The 18,845-nt window shown below is 52.4% G+C and overlaps 7 protein-coding genes across 7 annotated transcripts; 3 read left to right on the top strand and 4 right to left on the bottom strand.

The window, feature by feature from the left end:
- Nucleotides 1-2,015: 2,015 nt before the first annotated feature.
- Nucleotides 2,016-3,438, bottom strand: BDQ94DRAFT_25899 (putative mitochondrial methylglutaconyl-CoA hydratase (Auh)). The gene is made up of 2 exons (XM_026775340.1): nt 3,035-3,438; nt 2,016-2,967 (listed from the first exon to the last, which is right to left on the bottom strand). Exons 1-2 carry the CDS (start codon nt 3,370-3,372, stop codon nt 2,397-2,399), a joined length of 909 nt encoding a protein of 302 aa, XP_026626778.1. The 5' UTR covers nt 3,373-3,438; the 3' UTR covers nt 2,016-2,396.
- Nucleotides 3,439-3,579: 141 nt separating this feature from the next.
- Nucleotides 3,580-7,322, bottom strand: BDQ94DRAFT_169832 (uncharacterized protein; the record flags this gene model as incomplete). Its single annotated transcript, XM_026771361.1, has 2 exons — nt 3,580-7,068; nt 7,134-7,322. The coding sequence occupies 2 exons, from the start codon at nt 7,320-7,322 to the stop codon at nt 3,580-3,582; spliced, it is 3,678 nt and encodes a 1,225-aa protein (XP_026626777.1).
- A 528-nt stretch (nt 7,323-7,850) lies between these two features.
- On the top strand, nt 7,851-10,691 carry BDQ94DRAFT_178284 (uncharacterized protein; the record flags this gene model as incomplete). Its single annotated transcript, XM_026773094.1, has 2 exons — nt 7,851-8,074; nt 8,130-10,691. The coding sequence occupies 2 exons, from the start codon at nt 7,851-7,853 to the stop codon at nt 10,507-10,509; spliced, it is 2,604 nt and encodes an 867-aa protein (XP_026626776.1). The 3' UTR covers nt 10,510-10,691.
- A 1,008-nt stretch (nt 10,692-11,699) lies between these two features.
- On the bottom strand, nt 11,700-13,318 carry BDQ94DRAFT_169830 (uncharacterized protein; the record flags this gene model as incomplete). Its single annotated transcript, XM_026771360.1, has 3 exons — nt 11,700-11,742; nt 11,797-12,181; nt 12,238-13,318. 3 exons carry the CDS (start codon nt 13,316-13,318, stop codon nt 11,700-11,702), a joined length of 1,509 nt encoding a protein of 502 aa, XP_026626775.1.
- Nucleotides 13,319-13,983: 665 nt separating this feature from the next.
- Nucleotides 13,984-14,343, bottom strand: BDQ94DRAFT_142590 (uncharacterized protein; the record flags this gene model as incomplete). Its single annotated transcript, XM_026766064.1, has 1 exon — nt 13,984-14,343. A coding segment is annotated over exon 1 (174 nt), but the record flags the coding sequence as incomplete, so codon positions are not given.
- A 31-nt stretch (nt 14,344-14,374) lies between these two features.
- Nucleotides 14,375-16,963, top strand: BDQ94DRAFT_159139 (glutamyl-tRNA(Gln) amidotransferase subunit PET112; the record flags this gene model as incomplete). The annotated part of the gene is made up of 6 exons (XM_026769040.1): nt 14,375-14,403; nt 14,801-14,855; nt 14,893-15,325; nt 15,382-15,458; nt 15,514-15,655; nt 15,708-16,963. The coding sequence occupies 6 exons, from the start codon at nt 14,375-14,377 to the stop codon at nt 16,961-16,963; spliced, it is 1,992 nt and encodes a 663-aa protein (XP_026626773.1).
- A 284-nt stretch (nt 16,964-17,247) lies between these two features.
- On the top strand, nt 17,248-18,729 carry BDQ94DRAFT_142586 (arginase). The gene is made up of 3 exons (XM_026766063.1): nt 17,248-17,598; nt 17,696-18,279; nt 18,352-18,729. The coding sequence occupies exons 1-3, from the start codon at nt 17,512-17,514 to the stop codon at nt 18,653-18,655; spliced, it is 975 nt and encodes a 324-aa protein (XP_026626772.1). The 5' UTR covers nt 17,248-17,511; the 3' UTR covers nt 18,656-18,729.
- Nucleotides 18,730-18,845: the final 116 nt, after the last annotated feature.

Genomic DNA, 18,845 nt, shown 5'->3' with positions numbered 1-18,845 from the left:
AGTTTTATAAAAAGAAAAAGCGGCTTGAAGGATGGAAAAGGGGGGGGAAGAACAACAGGTCAGTTGAGTCACTGAAGAAAAAGAATCAACGGGGCAGCTGAAAGAAAGGTATTTATGCGGCGACGAGTATTACTTGCAGAGAGAGTGAGTGGGCGGCAGTGGGGGGGCCAAAGTAGGCAAAGGCGCGAGACAGCGTGAGAAACAGAGAGCATGAGGCTCGCAGATGACTGGGGCAAACTGGAGGTGGAGGGGGTGCCTGGTGCCTGTGGTTCAACTGTTTAGTTTAGTGCAGTGCAGTTACTAGTTCTGCAGGGCACAAGCTACAGTACGCAGCGAGCAACAGCAGCAGGCCCGGAACCATAAGCAGAGTGAATTAATTACTCAATCAATTAATGGAATTCTTATTTCTTTTTTTTCCGTCTCGAAGTTAGTCAATTATCCATTTTGCTACATCTATTTTCTGTATCCGGAGGATGTGCTGAGGGAAGTAGCAGTCAAGGTTCCCGTGGACATCAGGGGGGCTGACCAACTAGAGGTCATGCCGCCCGCCTCGCTGACCAGGAAGATCGAAGCTCACCTGCAGATCGCGGGGGAACTTGCATCCTGACTTGACTGGTATATTCGTTCTATTATATTCTAACATCAACTAAATTAAGAAAGTAAGAAAAAAGGGTCTCGACGTCCAGCCCATTCTATCCCGCATCTGCAACGTAGATGATATTATCATCCCATCTCGCATACAATCTAGAACCGCCCATGTATTTCCCCATCTACTATGTTATTCAAGCACAGATACTGTCAAACCTCTCCCAAGAAATACCAAAACTTTACTAAACTGAAACCGCATCATCCCCTGAAGTGGCTGTGAGCTCTGACGCCCGAACACGGCCTAGTCCTAAACTTAGTTTCTGCAGCCTGGGCAAGAAGGATGACTTTAGTTCAATCAGGTTTAGTTTGACTAGAATAGAATAGGCAGTCCATCAGGCTGAATTCAATCACCCACTGAGCCCTATGCGACTTGTGGTGCGACATTAATTACTACTCTTCAAAAAGTACCTAAGTTTTCTTCAGTGTTCGAATATGTTCCTTCATTAGCTGCTGCTGCTGCTGCCCGGAGGATTTGCCTGTCGATCTGCGTTGCCCTGCGCAGGGCTGTGCTCTGGGCTGCACGTGTGTATGTATGTCTGTATGTATGTATTGCTTACATGTACCTACTTACATTTATTGTAGTTCCTGAAGAGTTATACATAGTAGTAGTTGGTTACCGTGGCCTCTTCATTTTCAATGCGATACGAACAGGATGGAATGAATCTGAAGTACGAGGCTGAGGCTTTTGCTTCGCTTTGCTTTTTCGAGCCTCAGGATGCTTGCGAATGGCGGCTGCCTGGGACTAGCTAGAATTCTGTGTTACTACGTGTTATTCATAGTGGACTTAATAGATGTCACTCCAAGTTAAAGTGTGTATCTGATCTAAAAGAGCACACAATATCCTTTCAATTCAGATAGATGTAGCACAAAACAGTCAAAGCCGTGAAAAGAAAGCTGCCAGTGGATCAAGCGGGTCCAACAGCCGCGGATGGATCCAGGGTTCAACTACCTAACGTATTCTCCCTTCCCGATCGGCAACCTATTGTAGACCTTTCTAGGTAGCTAGCTAGGCTGATGGATGATGGATGATGAGGATGGGTGATACGTACATCCATGACGAACATTTCGTGCCCGCGGATTCAATATCCTGGGATGGGTCTGGAACTCTTTATCCGAGATGCGTCAGTGAGAATATTTCCAGGTGAGTCAGAGTTTTGTGTAACTGCTTCTGACTTATTTCTAATCTTGTTGGCTCTACGTACTGAGCATGTTATGGAAGTGGTGTTAGATGGTTCGTATAGCTTTTCCTGTGGCTGGCTTTGTGGCTGGTGGTCGGAGGTATGGGTTTAAACATGAAACATGGAAGTGTTTTGAGGATGTTTGCGAGCTGGTTGTGCTAAGTAGTTATGTTGTGGCAATTGTGTAGTGAGATCATGAGGGATAGGGTGGGAAACAATGCCATTTGTTGCATTGCCTTATTGAATGTATGTCCCTGATTTACTCTCAACAATTAGAATTACCAATCTCAGACGATGTCTGGATTTTCAAGCTTAGGCCTCTATGGCAGGCAAGCATGTTTTTGCCTGTAGCTTCGGCCCTGGTACCTTGATACTACTACCAAAATAAGTACAGTTTCCGTGTCCAGGGCACCCAGGTACTAATCAAAAGCTACACAATACATTGACTCACAAAGAACTGGTTCTAGAATCCTTCAGCACTCCGACCCGTCCAACCTGAGTCACAAGAATCCCTGGTCGTCCCTCAGCTTACATCCATAATGGGGCAACACAAACTTCCAGATGACTCTTTCATCGCCCCCTGAAGACGGGCTTCCGCTTTTCCGCGAACGCCCTGAGAGCCTCAAACCGATCTTCAGTGCCCATCACGCCGTCGTACGCCTCATTTTCAGCCTCCTCGCCCCGTTGATACTCACTCACAGCCTTCAAGGCCTGCTTGATGGCAATTGGCCCGCCCTCACAGATCTCCAGCGCCAGCTTGATACTTTCCGTGAGGACCTTCTCCCTCGCCACACCCTCCTTTCCTTCCTCTTCCGGGAGCACCTCCACAAGCCGATCGCATAGGCCGATGAAATACGACTCCGGGCCGGATACGCGCCGTCCAGTGAGAATAAGGTCCCGTGCACGGTTCACGCCAATCAGATTGGGGAGGCGATAGGTACCTCCAGCCCCAGGGATAATGGCCAACCTTGTCTCGGGAAGTCCGACCATACACGAGGAGCCGAAGACGCGAAGATGTGTGCTTAGAGCAAGTTCAAGGCCGCCGCCCAGCGCCATAGAGGAAACGGCGGAGATGGTGGGAATGGGGAGCTCCGAGAGGTTGCGGAAGGTGCTTCGCAGATTGTATAAGAATTCGGCTGTTCTAAGCCATGGCAATTGCAACGGTCAGTAGTTTGTAATGGAGTTTGGGGAACTGGAGGGCCGCGTACTCTTCCCGGCTCATGCCCGCGCGTTCCTTGAGATCTGCGCCCGCGCAGAAGGCCGAGTCGACGTTGCTGCCGATGACCAGGGCACGCGTTGGCCCTGAGCCTCCTTCAGCGGCAATAGATTTAACATTCCTGGCAAGCCCGTCGAGGAGATCGCGAGAGATTGCGTTGCGTGCCTTGGGCCGGTTCAAAAGCAGGACGCGAATGTTCCCCGACCCTGGGGCGGGAACGTGCTGGGTCTGGATGACGGCATTGTCGCTGCTCGTGCTAAATCTGGCGACCGTGACGCGGTAGGAGAAAGTGGATCGTAACGGAGTATATATAGAGAGACGTGGAGGCATTGTTGTTATTTTAGGAGTGAAGGGTATAGTTATTTAGCAAGGGATGATGAGGATGGACAAGCTGTGAGCTCTGAGCTCGGGTTGAGGAGAATTGAGCAGTGCTTGAGGGCCGCTGTGGGGAAAGCCGGGCGGCTGCGGGGAAGCCGCGGATAAGCGCTTGATAGAAATAATATAATTAATTCGCTCTATTTTACAGTTCTATTTACACTAATGTACAGCATGCCTATATCGATCGCCGGCCTCGCGAGATCCTTGCTCCCCGTGAGCTATATAATCCAAGACCTCCTCATCACTCGGCCATGAACCCCAGACTTGCGAAGTAGTGATGATATCATATGCCTCCTGCAGGCTGGCGTCGGAGAATGTCGCGGAGTCAGCTTCGGAGTCGTTGTGCATGTGCACATCATGTGTGTGTTCCATGGACGGCTCCCACTCCCGGAACGCCTGGGGTGACCTTCCCCAGTATCCCTCCAGAAACATGCGGACGGCGACGATGATCCGCCGCATCATCTTCTCGCCATTCAGGTTCTCGTCATACTTCTCCTTCAGTGTAGTCTCGTACTGCCGCATCCAGCGAAGTAGACTCAGCAGGCCGTCAGTGTCCTCGGCTAAGCCCAACGCCCGCACAAAGGAGTGAAGAACTGCGGGAGAGGGAACGTGAACCAAAGATGGCACGGTCACTTGAGAAGCAGTGGCATGCTGGATTGACGATCTACTTCGCTCGAACAGGGAAGAAGTCTTGGGGTCAAGGAGAACCAGCTCATCAAACCGGGATTTGAGGATGTTGAGCCCACTCTGCACCATATCCTCGAAGCGTGTCGAAGCATGATTCATGCCGGTCAGTCGCCCTCGCCGTGCCAGTTCGCTGACGATAACAAGCCCTTCTTCCACCGCGTCGGGCTCTTTGATTCCCGCCACCACTACCCGTGAAAAGCTGTAGCAGAGAACCTGGAACGCTTCCAAGCTAGGCTCGATTTGACGCTTATCCATCCACGCTGTGAGCTCCAAGACCTCGTACCAGGATAGTACCAACCGTGCGTGCCGTCCCAGTCTATGAGAAGTGGACCCAACGCGGTCTCGGGCCAGGGCAGACATGACTGGAATCCACGCCTGAGGGGAACGCGACTGTTGCGCCTGGAGAAGACTAAGTGCATGCGCTAGAATTTTCGGGTGACGAAGATCCTCGCTTGTCTTCAACTCTTCGGAGTATGCAAAAAGCGTAGTCGAGTACGAAGGATTAGTTGAATGGCGGCCCAGGAGTATCGGGAACATATCTCCCACAGAACTTTCACAGTGTGCCGTGCTATGATGCCCGACAGTCGAGAAATTGCACAGGAACGCGACGAAGGATGAGATGAGGTAGTCAGGAAAACTGTTCAATGTTTTGTTCGCCTGAGCTTGTTCGCCCCATCCTTGACCTGACACGGTGCATAAATCCTCTAACTGCTCCTTTGTCAAGTCACTGCAACAAAGGTAGTCTAAACCTGATCCGAAGGTCGGTGCATTGCGCAGAAGCAAAGCTAGGAATCTTCCCCGGGGCCGGATACCCTGCGAGAGCATTTCACGAAGAAAATCATCTAATGTGGGCGGTTCCGTAGAGACATAGATCCAATCTCGGACAGATGACGGCTCCGCGAAGACCTCTTTTCCGTCACCTGGTAGTGCTTGACTGCTTTGATGAGAGTTATTGCGGGCTCTCTTTTGTCGGAAGATCAATTTCTCAGCCATGGCAGCGTAAATGGCACCACGTGGAGGCAGTCCCTGGTCGCGGTAGGAGAGGAAGCATGCCCAGGCTTCCCGCACCGTCCTCGTAGCCCGGATCCGAGCTACCCAAATGGCGTGGTGTTTGGGATCCCCGGAAGGCCCTTGTACAGTCTCCGGGCGAGGTACTAATGATCTCGTCTGAATTGTTGGGCTTTTGTCTGTGTCCCAGCCTGCTAGGATACTAGATACCTCTTCCCAGCGAGATTGCGAATAGCCCGCCTCTTTCATTTGTGACAGTACCCGCATTGCGCGGCTTTTCATGCCCTCAACACCCCGCTTGACATCGAACCCTATCTTGTCTTCCTTCCAAGGGGGCCACGACGGAGCTTTCAGTTCCGCAGATTGCCGTTCTGCCAGTGTCTTCTTATGAGCAATTTGAACCGCGACAATACCCTGGTATCCACGACGTGTCACCGGCAAAGCAGGTTGGTGTCGCGCCATGGCTCGAAGAAGCTCAAATTGCGCTTGTTGCTGCAGGGAGGCGGACGTAAACGGGTTGTGTCTGCAGGGTAAGGAAAGTATTCGAAGCACGGTATTGAACTTGTCGGCCATAAACTGATTGATTCGTTCTGTCGCGACCGTCCAACCTTTGCCTTCGCTCTCAAGACTATCCAGATAAAACGCAAAGGCGCGAGCAATAGTAAGCTGGGCCTGTGGCCATAGCTCGCGAGCGTGATGAAGTAACCGAATCACATAAGTCACGCACATGTTGGGTTCTATCAGTGGCTTCGCGAGCACATCCTGCTGGACAAGCTCTACATCATCGGTCATCGCTTCCATCGCCATGCCGGGTGTCGGAAGAGCTCGTCCGCCCAAAAGGTGCAACGAATAAACCAAAAGCAGTCGGAAAGCCTTAGCGTCCAGACTCTGACGCAGGAGAAGGAGGGGAATGAAAGGGGGCACCATCTTGATCGAGCAATCGGGACTTGAGCTTCGATCTGCTTCTAAGAGTAGAACTCGAAGAATGGCTTCATAAGGTGTGCTGCTCTTGAGAACCCATGCCCATGCCACCACATCAGCGGCGGAGTACTGTCGGGCTGCGAGGTAGTTGAGGTTATCTTCGCTGAAAACTGATTGCAGGGCTTCCGATTCCAGTGGTGAATCAGACTCCATGCCCGAGTTTGCTTGATCCGAAAGGGGATCCAACAGCTCTATGTAATCAGCGACAATTCTCTGTAATGAAAGCCGGTGGTAGCGTTTGAAATTGTCCCGTTGCCTTTGTGTTAGAGAGGTCATGATTCCAGTGTTCTTGGTATTGTAAACCCAGCTGCAGCTTTCCGCGCCATGAGACTGATGCACTCTTTGCAAGGTGTCAATAAGGTACTCCGTAGGAGTTGGCCCAGGGTGTGAATCGCTTCTCTTGGTTCGTTTGCGTGAGTTGGGCATTTTGTTCTCCGGCCGTAGGTGTTTATGTCTTCCTGGTCCATCCGACAATGGTTCTGTGTGTCTAGTCAAGCGAAGAGGCTTGGAATGGACGTCTGTGCTGTCGGGCTGGCTCGCGCTCTGTTCTCGGCCTCCACCTTCTCCCAAAGCCTTGCTTTCCTCCACAATCTCGGTTTCCTGATTGACATGTATATCACCATCTTCACCATCCTTTTGAAGTACAGCTTCATCTCTCAGTTCTCCCCCTGACTCTCTGACGTCTACAGCTCTCAGGCCGGGCAAGTCCGGGCCCGCACCCGAAACATTGTAGGACTGACTTAGCGGGGGTTGGAGACGTAACTTAAACCAGTCATTACCGGGACTACCATCGCCTTTAGTGTCTGACTGTTCCGTCGCCAATTGCTGATTTTGGACGTATCCAGACCGGAGATGGTCCGGGCCTCCGAGTACGCTTAAGAGCCGAAACGAACGAGAGGTTTGGAGACCGCCATGGCAGACTTTCGTCGTCGGACCCGTTGTGGATTGGAGAAAGCTATAGTAGAGAAATCCCTATCGGAACAATTCCAGAGTCAGTATAATGAACAAAACGAAAGACAAGATTGATTCCGCGATACCTTCCGCCAAACAGTGCTGTTGGACAAATGCGCCGCTCTCAGAGAGGAAACCCTCGAGCGGCTCGACACATGACTTAAGACCGATGACATCCATGAAGAGAGGACATTGAGTAGCCACAGCACAGTCAATCCCGGACGTGATGTCGCTTGTCCCTGGTAGTCGACAAGTAACAAGAGCAGCGGCCGCATGGAGCGTCCCGGCGATTGGGGAAAAAAGCTTGGTCACGTGACTGATCGTCACGAGTTGCGGTTCTGGCATGGCGCGCAGGAGGATCTCGCTACTCTCCCGCCTGGAGATGGAGTCCGTCTTGCGTCCTTTCAGCTCTGCGCCCTGACTTGCCCTGAACCCGCTTGCTTTTGTGGCGTCAAGGAGCTTGTTACTCCGTGTCAATCTACTGTCGTTGTGACATTGCCGTGTGCGTCGCGATCTAATCCTCCCTAGCTGCAGCGTACCGCTTCTCGATCGAGCCTCGTAACTATTGGCGCATCCGCTTCGGAGAACAAGGAACACTCAATCACCGACGACTATTTTCCGCCTCTCTCGAATCATATCCCTTCATTCCATTTGTCTCCCATTAATTTTTGGCCGATTGTGTGTTCGCTGTCACACTCTGTCGCCTGTTGGACCTTCCTGAACGGCTTCGCAAAAAAAGGAATAATCGAGGCCATTTTGTACTCGCGTCAAAGAAGAGTTCGAGAACGGCGCGACCCCAAGCCATGAGTGCAGACGAAGGCGGAGGGACGGCCCCGATGCCGGTCACGAATGGCGACCAGTCGCAAAATACGCCCGAACCATCTGTCCTGGCGACTCCAGGCAAGCGAAAGCGTGTCGCGAGTCACGACGAGAAGGCCGTCCAAGACGCTAGCGCTTCTGCGGCGCAATCGCAAGAAAAGGCAAAATTACAGGAAACGCTACGCAATTTGGTGGACATTTTAAGCAAGTGAGCACTCCGCGTCACCACTAAATCGTGACTGCTTCCCACTAACCCATGTCAGGAGCGATGCCGATTTGCATCTCCTATCCTGTCCTTTACCGTCGTCGCCGGCAAAACCACGTTCGAAACGCGCAAAGGTGTCCGGTGATAAAGACGAGGGTTCGAGCATTCAAGCAAGGGTGGCGTCAGACCGATACAGTAGTTTGTCGGAGTTTTTGAGCGATATTGAGAAGGCGTCGGCGGCGGTGATAGAGCGGAACAAAGCTCAAGCAACGCCTGCTCCAGCTGACGGGTCACCTCTGACAGAGACCGTCAACCGCATCGCGGCGTTCAAGAAACTCCTGAATAGCCTTGTTCGCCAGGCACATGTGAGCCAGGCCAACATCAAGACTGAGGCGTCGGAAGAGGACGGAGAAGCCCCGGCAAAATCTACTCCGACTACTGTTGAGACCCGAAATGACAGCCTCGTGTTGACATTGTTTGGAAATCCCGCAAATCCGAAGCAGCTTTACTCAAGCTTGCAGAAAACCGTCAAGGTTCCACTGCCTTCGGATGACGCTAATGCAGATAAATTTGTGGAGGTGCAAGCGCCCTTGCGCGAAATCGGCTTGCCTAACGGGATCTCCACCACAAAGGTGCAGCCATTTGAAGCAGAGACTACTGTCAAGGAACATAAGAGAACTTTCGGCGAGGTATTCGCGCCTCGTTCAACACTGCCTCAATTAGAGATGCCGCGCAAATCCAGAGCTTCTACTCGCAATGCTACCAACGGCTGGATCGATCCTTTTAAAGCCATCACCGACTATAAGGCCTTTCTCGGGGATCGGAACAATTACTGCCTTGCACCTCTCCCTTCGGGGCATTGGCTTCAGTATGGTGGGGTCACATCCTCTCCGTCTGTCTGGAGTCGTCGGCAGAAACAGCATTCTTCTCAGCAACCGGGCGAGGAAGTTCCAACCGATGACCCTGCGCTGAGCATTGACGAGGATGCTGCCCTTTTGCAAGGGGTGTACTCGTCTTTTGCTCCTTCTTTTGACAGCTCTGGAGCTGTCGAGCACGCCGATTCCAAAAATTTGGTGTGGTGGAGCAAACGTGGAGCAAGGCGTCTGAATACGCTTCTCTCATTACCGTACGTGGAAGATGAACAGAAAGATTCCACATCGGTGCAGCCCGGAAGTATCGGCGATCTTGACGAGTCCACTCTGGAGGAGATGGTGAAAACGTTCAACCCCGACGATTTTGCGGACAACATCGGGCATACAGATAAATCTACGGGAAAGGACGATCAAGAGCGAGAAATGGACGACGTATTGCGCGATGTCTCTGATCTGCTAGAGACCCTTAGCTCCTACCAAAAGATTCGGAGTTTGGAGACTACGGCTTCTAGCGGTCAAGGCACCGAGCCTAAAGAAACGACGCCCGATGTCACAGGAGCAGACACTCCGTCGGCGGCAGAGCAGACTGTGTATGAGACGCTCAAGTCAAGTCTAGCAGCTCTTGTCGCGACTCTGCCACCTTACGCTGTTGCCAAGTTGGACGGTGACCAGCTGGCCGAGCTGAACATCAGCCAAAAGATCCTGATTGAAAATCCTGAGTACCAGGGCACAATGGAAAAGGATGACTATGCTTTGCAGCAGGAGCGTGCAGCTGCCATGGCTGCCACCAGCGGCGCGAATAGGACTTCAACTCCTTCACGTTCCGGTAGCTTCCAGGCGCAGTTCAACCAACGAGCATTTACGGCCAACGCGCGAACGCAGCCTCAGACTTTCCAGACGCCACAGCCTTACTATGGGGCAAGGCAGAACTCCACGCCAGCGCCATACACTCCTGGCCATCCTCAGCAATTCGCTGGAGCACGCCCTCCGTCAACACCGCAGCAGAGACCAGGTTACTTCCCTGGTTACGCGCAGCAGCCCACTCCGCAATACAACCAGTACCAACGTCCCGGCCAGAATGGCTACCACCCCTACCCGGGACAACAGGGCCCTCCCGCCGCGGGTCAGGGGTCTCCCCAGCCCTACACCCCGCGTCCCGGACAGCCTGCGCCCTATAACGCGCCCTATGCAGCCGGACGCAGCGCATCCCCCCAGAAACCTCCTTCATACGCTACTCCCCGGGGCTCTTTCGCTGCTCCAGGTTCAGCCAACCCACAACAACGGTTCGTGCCGCAACAACAACCAGGCCAGCAGCCCCCTCCTTATGGGAACTACCCCTCGAACCAAGCCCCGCCGCCATCAGGAGGATATTCCAATTCAGCTGCGGCCATGACCTATGCTCGGAGCGCTGCCGAACAAGCCATTATGATGGAGAGGAACAAAGTTCAATTAGCAGCAGCAGCCCAAAACCGGCCGAGCTCAGCGACACCACAGCCATCGGGCGAAGTCTCCCAAGATCGAAGTGCAACGCCCGGAAGCAAGCAGAACGGCACGCCTGCACCATGACGAGCGGGGCGCTTGATGAGACACGGTCGAGATGTAGGGATATGCGTTTGATTAACACTTATTATTCGTCTTTCTCACTCTTTCTTACCTTTTAACTTTTAACAACTTTTTCTCTTGTTAACACTATACCATTCCAATTATCTCACTTCTTCCTTCCCTTTCCACTGGTCAATTACCACTCACAGAGCTTAGAAAACAAAGTTTCCAGAAGAAAATCACCCACAACCGGGAAGAAAACAAAAAACAATACAGTGATGAATTCCAATACCTTGTATTGTGGTGGTCTATTCCAAGTTGGATAACCTTTCCACTCAGCGACGATAACCCCTTACCTACCTACCTACTCTACTCTACTTCTACCAATTATTCCAACTTCAATTTTCTTTTAATCCTTTTTCCCTCTGTCACAAGGCAATAATTTCCAAGTGATGATTGCTTTCTAGATTCAGCTTCATATTCAAGTTCAGGTTCCCTTTTATTTTTACCCCAAATAGGACAGGACAGGACGGATGTTCTTAAATCACTGGTATTCCACAGACATGTATGGATGGATGGATGTTCTGAGTTTTTTATCTCGTTGGTTTGCGTTGCTTTGTCATACTTAACCTCTTTTATCCCTCCATTGTTTCCATTACCAATGGAGTTGACTTTTTTCATCTGTTTACCAGAGTCCCTAAATCAATGAACAAATCATCTACATAATTCCACGATCTAGGTAGTAGTAGAAAAAGTGTTTAGGATCACGGTCATGCTTATCGGGTGCTCCGGGGGTGGGAGTCCTCTCTATAAACTTATCCATGTTGTGTTGAATTTTGGGATCAAGATTGTGTCTCATTTTTCCATTATAACTAGATCGTATCTGTGAAACGAGTGTAGTATACAGCAATCTCATCATTATACACGCTCAAATACATGACAAGAATCAATGAAAGATAGGAATTAAGAGATAGTACGACGAGGTAGAAAAAAGGTTCTGCTATTTGGCGCACCCTATAACCCCCCACCCAGGCTGTCGTCTGTTTTTCCAGTCCAGTGTCGTTAACGCCTGCCTATCTTCTAAAGGGACCAGTTCTCAATCTGTTCAAGGCTCAATAACATCCGAGGAAGAAACGCTAGAACAACGATATACGCTACCCAAATAAAATTCGTCGAGTCATTAGTTGATTAATGGTATCGTAAGTAGTGGTCAGTCAGGGGATGAACATTGCGGCGACGGTCATGAAGCCGAAGTATCTGAGCCGTGTGGTTAGTTATTGTACTGTAGTAGAGGAGGCCGGGAAGACATACATAGTGGCACATCTCCAGCCATCTCGAGAGTCAACGAGCTGGTCTGCGCTGGTGGAGTTGGTGGAGGCAATGATGGACGCAGCGACTCCTACGAGTGCGACTACAACAAGACGACCGGAGAACTCGGAGATCATGCTGAATGCGAGCAATGGTAGGAGAATGGCCGTAGAGGCAATGATGATGGTGGTGAAGATAGGCTTCGCGGTCGATGTAGAAGCCATGCGTGGAGTTAGAGAGATAAGGTCTTTGGAGTAATCGAGGAAACGTGTCTCAGCGGTGATGACGGGGTTGGTTTGCTTCATCCAGTTCCGGTAGGTGTCGATATCCTGCGTCGAGGCACGGGGGAGCGTTTGAAGGACCCTACTATATGCGCTGAGGGCATTATCTAGAAAAAGGATTGTTAGCATTTGTATCGATGATTGGCGGGCAACTGGCACTTACTATATTGTTCGGTCTTTCGAGCTAGCGCTCCTAGGAGCTCCTCACGTCGGTAGTGGATGGAGGAGTACACCTGTGCTTGGGCATCCATACGCCGGGAGGCTGGGAGCATTTTCGTCCCCTCTTGTTCGGCCGTCGCGGCCCGTTGCAATTCCTCATACTCGTCCACTAGACGCAGGTCTTCCTCCATTTGTGCGATCTCGTCCTGAAGATGAAGCAGGACGCGATGGTTGAGATTCTCAAACCGGCGATACAGAGGAGGGAGACGGGGCTCTTGGCTCTCTGTGGCCGAGCTCAGCCGGGTAGCGAGAAGGCTATATCCGGAGATGTCTGAGGAGGATTTGGTGTTGCGTCTGTTCCGTCGTGTGGGCCGGTGAAGGTCTTCTTCAGGGCTTCGCGGCGGTGATGGGGGTAGTGGCGACCGATGAAGAGAGACAGAATTCTGAGGGTAATAGGTCTCCGGTCTTGCGTTCAAATCCACGCTTCGTTTCTCATAGTAGTTCGAGCCGTCGGGGAACGCCCCTACCGCACTGTATGCCCCATCCAGTGAGGGTTTATGTGCGGGGATGTGGTTCTTCACTGTGTTTGAGGTGACGGTGCTTGGGGGAATGTCAATTGAGCTAGGAGTCTTCTGAGTGTTCGCTGAGGACTTGGACATTATGGACGAAGTACGGCTGCGGGTATCAGTCCCTTGAGCGGCGGGGCGATACATCTGACGGACAGCGTTCTTGTATGCCCCCTTGGCAATATTGTTGGGTACGCTATGTAGCTGATGACGTTCGTACTCGTCATCAGACGAATCATCCGTTGTAGTCGAATTGTCTTCGAGGTACTCGAACACGTTGGGTGCTTTGCGATCGGAATTATGCTTGTTCTGAGTTGCTTGTGGCCGCGTTGTGGACCCGTTGCTGTTGCTCTTTGATATAGTAGATTGGGTTTGGCTGTCTACCTTGGGTTTGTCCACTGACAGTTTGGGGCCTTTGGTGGAATGCGAATTCGAAGAAATGACCGAAGCCGTGGACGCTCTGCTCGTCCCATCTTTTTTAGACTTTTTGGAACGAGTAGAGCTAGAGTAGAATGGCATCATGGGTAGATTGGGTAATTAATAGCGGTCAATATGGTAGCTTCAGAAGGCCGCAGCGAAAACTAGTGTTTCCGGCTTCAGGCCATACCCCAAAAGATGAATGGAGAGAACAATCAGAGTGTACTCTGAGGTGGTGACGGTGTTTGGAGGGGAAGCACCCAAGGCATATCAAGGGAGAAGGGTAGGGCCTCAGAGACGGCGCGAATCTCGGACGAGGGTTCAAGAATGTAGGACAGAATGCGGTTGATAGGTCTCTTCCTCCCTGTGTAGCGGATCGGAATTCCCTTGACAAGCGTAGTTTGAAGATCACTGAGGGACTATGGATCCCTCGAATGGAGATCCCGCCGATTAGCCGGTTTTTAGATCGGTTGGGGTCTAGGCAATATGGAGAGAGCGAGAAAAAGAGAGAAAGTATAGATCGAAGGTAGACAGGAGGAGAGTCAGAACCGGAAATAGTCAACAGTAAATACTGGATGGACAAGGCGAATCAGCCCCCAACATCCAGGACGAAGATGAGACAGATCTCCGACAACAGCGACGAAGGAGAGCGCTGAACAGGTCCTTTTTTTGGACGCGAGGCAGCCTTGAGGGAGTCTCATTCGTGGTGGTAGGCGCCCCGAGTTCCTGATCTGCTCCGATCGCGAGGGGCACTTCCCTGTCAGACGGGAAGACTGATGGTTTCTTTTTCTCGATTGCGAGATGGACGATTTATTGATACATTGGCTAAAAGGTGAGAGTGGTACAAAAGGAAGCGCAATGGAGAGCAGCGAAAGGAAGAGGGAGAAGTAAAATGAGAGAAGAAATGAAGTAGTAAAAAGTGGGATGTGGAGGATCCACATGCGGTGGTTGAAGAGCAACTCGACTCTTTTTCTATACTACAAAACCATGCGGGCTTTCACTTGGGATCACTTGGGATCATCTGTCCCCCTCCACCATCGCTCGAGGCACTCATTACTGGCACATCCTCGAAGTTTATGCTGCGTTGGCTGACGGTGACTCGCTGCCGATCCCACCTTGCATGACTGAAATTCTTCGGCGTTATCGTTGTTGGACACGATGGCTAAGGTCATCCATCCCGGCGATGAGTTGGTGAGAAGCCATTCATGTGCTGGGATTCTGTCCAGAGAGCCGAGGGGTTTGGGTGGACGCCACTCAACAGTGTTTCGCCCTGCCTCTTATGTTTGTATTTAGCTTTTATCCCGCTCTCATATTTCTGCTTTGTTCCGCTGATCCACGGGTTGAAGTTAAATGCATGACATTCCTTTCCTGGACGCTCTGGAAGCATGACTTGCAGCAGAACCGCTGGCACTGGCTGCGGCCGAGAATGTTCACAGCGCATCGCGAATAGGATGTCCTGGAACATCATTCGGGCATATCCTCATTGGTGCAGAGGATGGTTATCTCATTAGTATTCCCCTCAGTTCCATCTCCTTCATTTAATTTAGTGTCTATATACTGACTATCTCACTGATTGTATATCAGCGGTGAGGGTAATTACCGTATGGTACGGGCCGTGATCTCCGCCGCGCTTAATTCCGTCCTTCATCGATTCCCATTCAGATTCCAGACTCAAGATTCGTGCCAATTTCACTGCCATCCCTCCCACCGCGACCAGCCCGATCTTCTCTTCCTCTTGCGGATCCATCCTTTCGCCTACCTTCCTCGCCCTCGGGCTCATGCTTCGACCGTGGCTTCGGCAGTGCCCGCGAGCAACCCGCTCGCTCGCCTGCCCGCAATGCCATCTTCCCCGGCCGCAGACTGCCAGGCGCGCCCTTAGGCCCCTCCCTGCCTTGTCCCTTTCGCATCCTATCCGATCCCTCCAAACAACTACGACTGAGTCGCCGGACCGCATTCCCCTGCGAAAGCAGCTGAAACAGGATGCCAAGGCCGTCAAGGCGCGCAAGCGACAAACTCGAGAGAATGAGGAGGCATCCCGAGAGAAGTGGGAGTTGACCGTGGGCATTGAGATCCACGCGCAGTTGAACACAGAGTCCAAATTATTTTCGCGTGCGTAACTGGACTGTAGGCGATTGGGTCGAATTGTCTGGCTGATCGCTGAGCAGGAGCGTCTACGTCATCTACGGATCTTCCCAACTCGAACGTTGCTCTGTTCGATCTGGCATTCCCGGGGTCGCAACCGGTTTGTGGATAAATTCTCTATGCATGAGGTGCAGGTACTTACACATATGGTGTAGGAGTTCCAAATCGCAACGCTCCTCCCCGCCCTGCGCGCCGCCCTTGCATTGAATTGCGAGATACAGCCAGTCAGCAAATTCGACCGAAAGCATTACTTCTACCAGGACCAGCCGGCTGGATACCAGATCACTCAATACTATGGTAATCCAGCATCCTTTCTCTCCCCGCAGATCAGCGCTCTAACTCAGGGTAGAGCCTTTTGCAAAGAATGGCTATGTAGACCTGTTCCGCCACGACGGCATTGCGCCTGAGGACGGCGACACGGTTCGCATTGGCATCAAGCAGGTTCAGATGGAACAGGATACCGCCAAGTCGCAAGAATACCCGCCCTCAACCCAACTACTCGACTTCAACCGTGTCTCCCACCCCCTCGTCGAGATCATCACTATGCCGCAGATCCATACTCCCGCCACCGCGGCCGCCTGTGTTCGGAAGATCCAGTCCATCTTGCAGTCGTGTAATGCGGTGACAACTGGCATGGAGCTGGGAGGACTGCGGGCTGACGTCAACGTCTCTATCCGCCAGCGAGGTGACACAGCCGGCACGCATCAGTATGGCGGCATCGGCGGACTTGGACAACGCACGGAGATCAAGAACCTGAGCAGTTTCAAGGCGGTCGAGGATGCCATCATCGCGGAAAAGAACCGGCAGATTGCCGTCCTTGAGAGTGGCGGGGTGGTAGAAGGGGAGACCCGCGGCTGGACGATCGGAAGCACCGAAACGCGCAAACTACGAGGCAAAGAGGGGGAGGTCGACTATCGCTATATGCCCGATCCAGATCTCCCACCTCTCTACATCGGTGCCGATCTCGTGGCAGCGCTCCGAACCAATCTTCCAACGTCCTCGGATGCACTCATTGAGCTACTGGCCGGGCCGGAGTATGGGCTGCCCATCGAGGACGCGAAGCCGCTGGTGGAACTGGAAGACGGCGCGCGGTTGGAGTACTACCAGGAGGTCGTGGACCTCCTGCGAGCGCTGCAGTCGGACCAGGATCCCAAGGCGCAGAAAGGATTGGCGCGGGTGGCTGGCAATTGGGTTCTTCATGAGCTCGGGGGCTTATGGGCCAAAGCGGAGGAAGCGTGGGATGCGGCGCGGGTGCCTGCCCCGACACTGGCCGCCCTGATCGACCAGCTGCAGCGGAAGCACATCACAGGACCCACGGCGAAGCAGGTACTCGCCATGGTGTTCGCGGGGGATGAGCGGCCGATCCCCCAGCTGCTGGAGGAGGAGAACCTGCTGCTGCGGCCACTGTCGCGCGAGGAGTATGTAACGCTGGCGGAGGCAGCAATCAGCTTGAACCCGGCAATGGTAGAACAAATCCGACAGAAGAACCAACTGGGCAAGCTGGGATGGTTTGTCGGGCAGATGATGCGTATGGGCGAGAAGGGACGAGTCGAAGCGCCGAGAGCAGATGCGATTCTGCGGGAGTTAATCCTGGATCAACGATAAGGTGAAGCTGTATAGTATGTTGTAAGATAAAAGCAATAGATAGCAATAAGCATGCATGATACCCATCACACGGCGATTCCCCCACCCTTATCCCCGAGCGTCATCTGTCGGAAGTGAATTGCTAATGGAAACGGGCGGAGGAAGTGGATGCTCTCCTGGACCTGTACTTAGGGGAACAACCGTTCCCTAAAAGCAGGTCTTAGCGATCGCGGACGCCCCACGGCTGAGAATGCTTTTAACCGGCTCGTCGCCCCTGCAATCCGCTTTCATTCTTCTTTCTTTCAGTATTATTCTCTCTCTCTCTCTCTCTATCTCTTTCTCTCCATTCCTCTCTTCATCACCTTCTTCTCTTTCCTCTCTTGCTCTTCTAAGGGTCCAACTTCTGGTGGTGGTGCTTTGGAGTCTACCTCGGATCGTCCCCACTCACGATCTTATCTCATCTTTGGGTCCGCCCTTCTAGAACCTTTTCTTTTTCTTCTTCATCCCACGCGACTTACCCCTCCAACTCTTCCCCTCACCTCTTCTCCCCTCTCTCTCACATTATCACCATGACTTCTCCTTCGACAATTCGGCAGAGATTTCTCTCCAAGCCCAACCAGCTGGGCGTCGTGGCCGTTGGTTTCAATGGCGGGCAGGTACGTACAAAGAATTTCATGACGACGGATCCGTCGATCATCTAGTAGCGTGCATAGTAGGAACAAACCCCCCACTAACCACGCACCCTGGCCACAGTGCAAGATGGGCGTCGAAGCGGCCCCGATGGCTCTCGTTCAAGCCGGTCTGCTCGAGCAACTGCGCGACGATCTGGGCTACGAACTGCACTATGATGAAAAGGTCCACCACTACGAAGACAAGATGCCCGAGTCCGACCCCGACCACCGCGGCATGAAGAAGCCCCGGTCGGTCAGCGCCGTTACCGAGTCGCTGAGCGCCCAGGTCTACGAGCACGCCAAGGAGGGCAAGTTTGTGCTGACCCTGGGTGGTGACCACTCCATCGCTATCGGTACCATCTCCGGCACGGCCAAGGCTATTCGTGAGCGACTGGGTCGTGAAATGGCTGTTATCTGGGTGGATGCGCACGCTGATATCAACGTCCCCGAGATGAGCCCTAGTGGTAACATCCACGGTATGCCCATGGCGTTCTTGACGCGCTTGGCTCGTGAGGAACAAAAGGATATCTTCGGCTGGCTGCAGGATGAGCATATTATCAACACCCGCAAGCTGGTATACATCGGTCTTCGGGATGTGGATCGCGGTGAGAAGCAGTTGCTTCGTGAGCATGGCATTAAGGCGTTTAGCATGCATGATGTTGATCGGTAGGTTTCCTCCTCCACCTTCTTACCCTTAAGTATCCTCCGATGGTGCGGTGGTGTTCTGACAACCTGCAGGTACGGCATTGGCCGCGTGGTCGAAATGGCCCTGGCGCACATTGGCAATGACACGCCGATCCACCTGTCGTTCGACGTCGACGCGCTGGACCCGCAGTGGGCGCCTAGCACGGGTACCCCTGTGCGTGGTGGACTGACGCTGCGCGAGGGTGACTTCATCTGCGAGTGTGTGCACGAGACGGGCAACCTGGTGGCGATGGATTTGGTGGAGGTGAACCCCAGCCTGGAGGAGCATGGAGCTAGCGACACTATTCGGACGGGATGTTCGATTGTGCGGAGTGCCTTGGGAGATACTCTGCTGTAGGTGCAGTGGCTGCGAATTCTTATGGAAAGAACTAGAGTAGACTAGATAACTAATGAGCAATCTGAAACTAAATCAATATTAAAGCTTATCCGGAGTAACATTAGTTAGTGTGAGCTTGACTACTGCGGGATGGATACATGGATGGATGGATGGTTGTAGATACTAAATTTACCCGCCCTGCCACCGCATT

The sequence above is a fragment of the Aspergillus welwitschiae genome (genome assembly GCF_003344945.1).
Source record: "Aspergillus welwitschiae strain CBS 139.54b unplaced genomic scaffold BDQ94scaffold_14, whole genome shotgun sequence".
Classification (NCBI taxonomy): domain Eukaryota; kingdom Fungi; phylum Ascomycota; class Eurotiomycetes; order Eurotiales; family Aspergillaceae; genus Aspergillus; species Aspergillus welwitschiae.
This window is presented reverse-complemented; position numbering and strand designations above follow the sequence as displayed.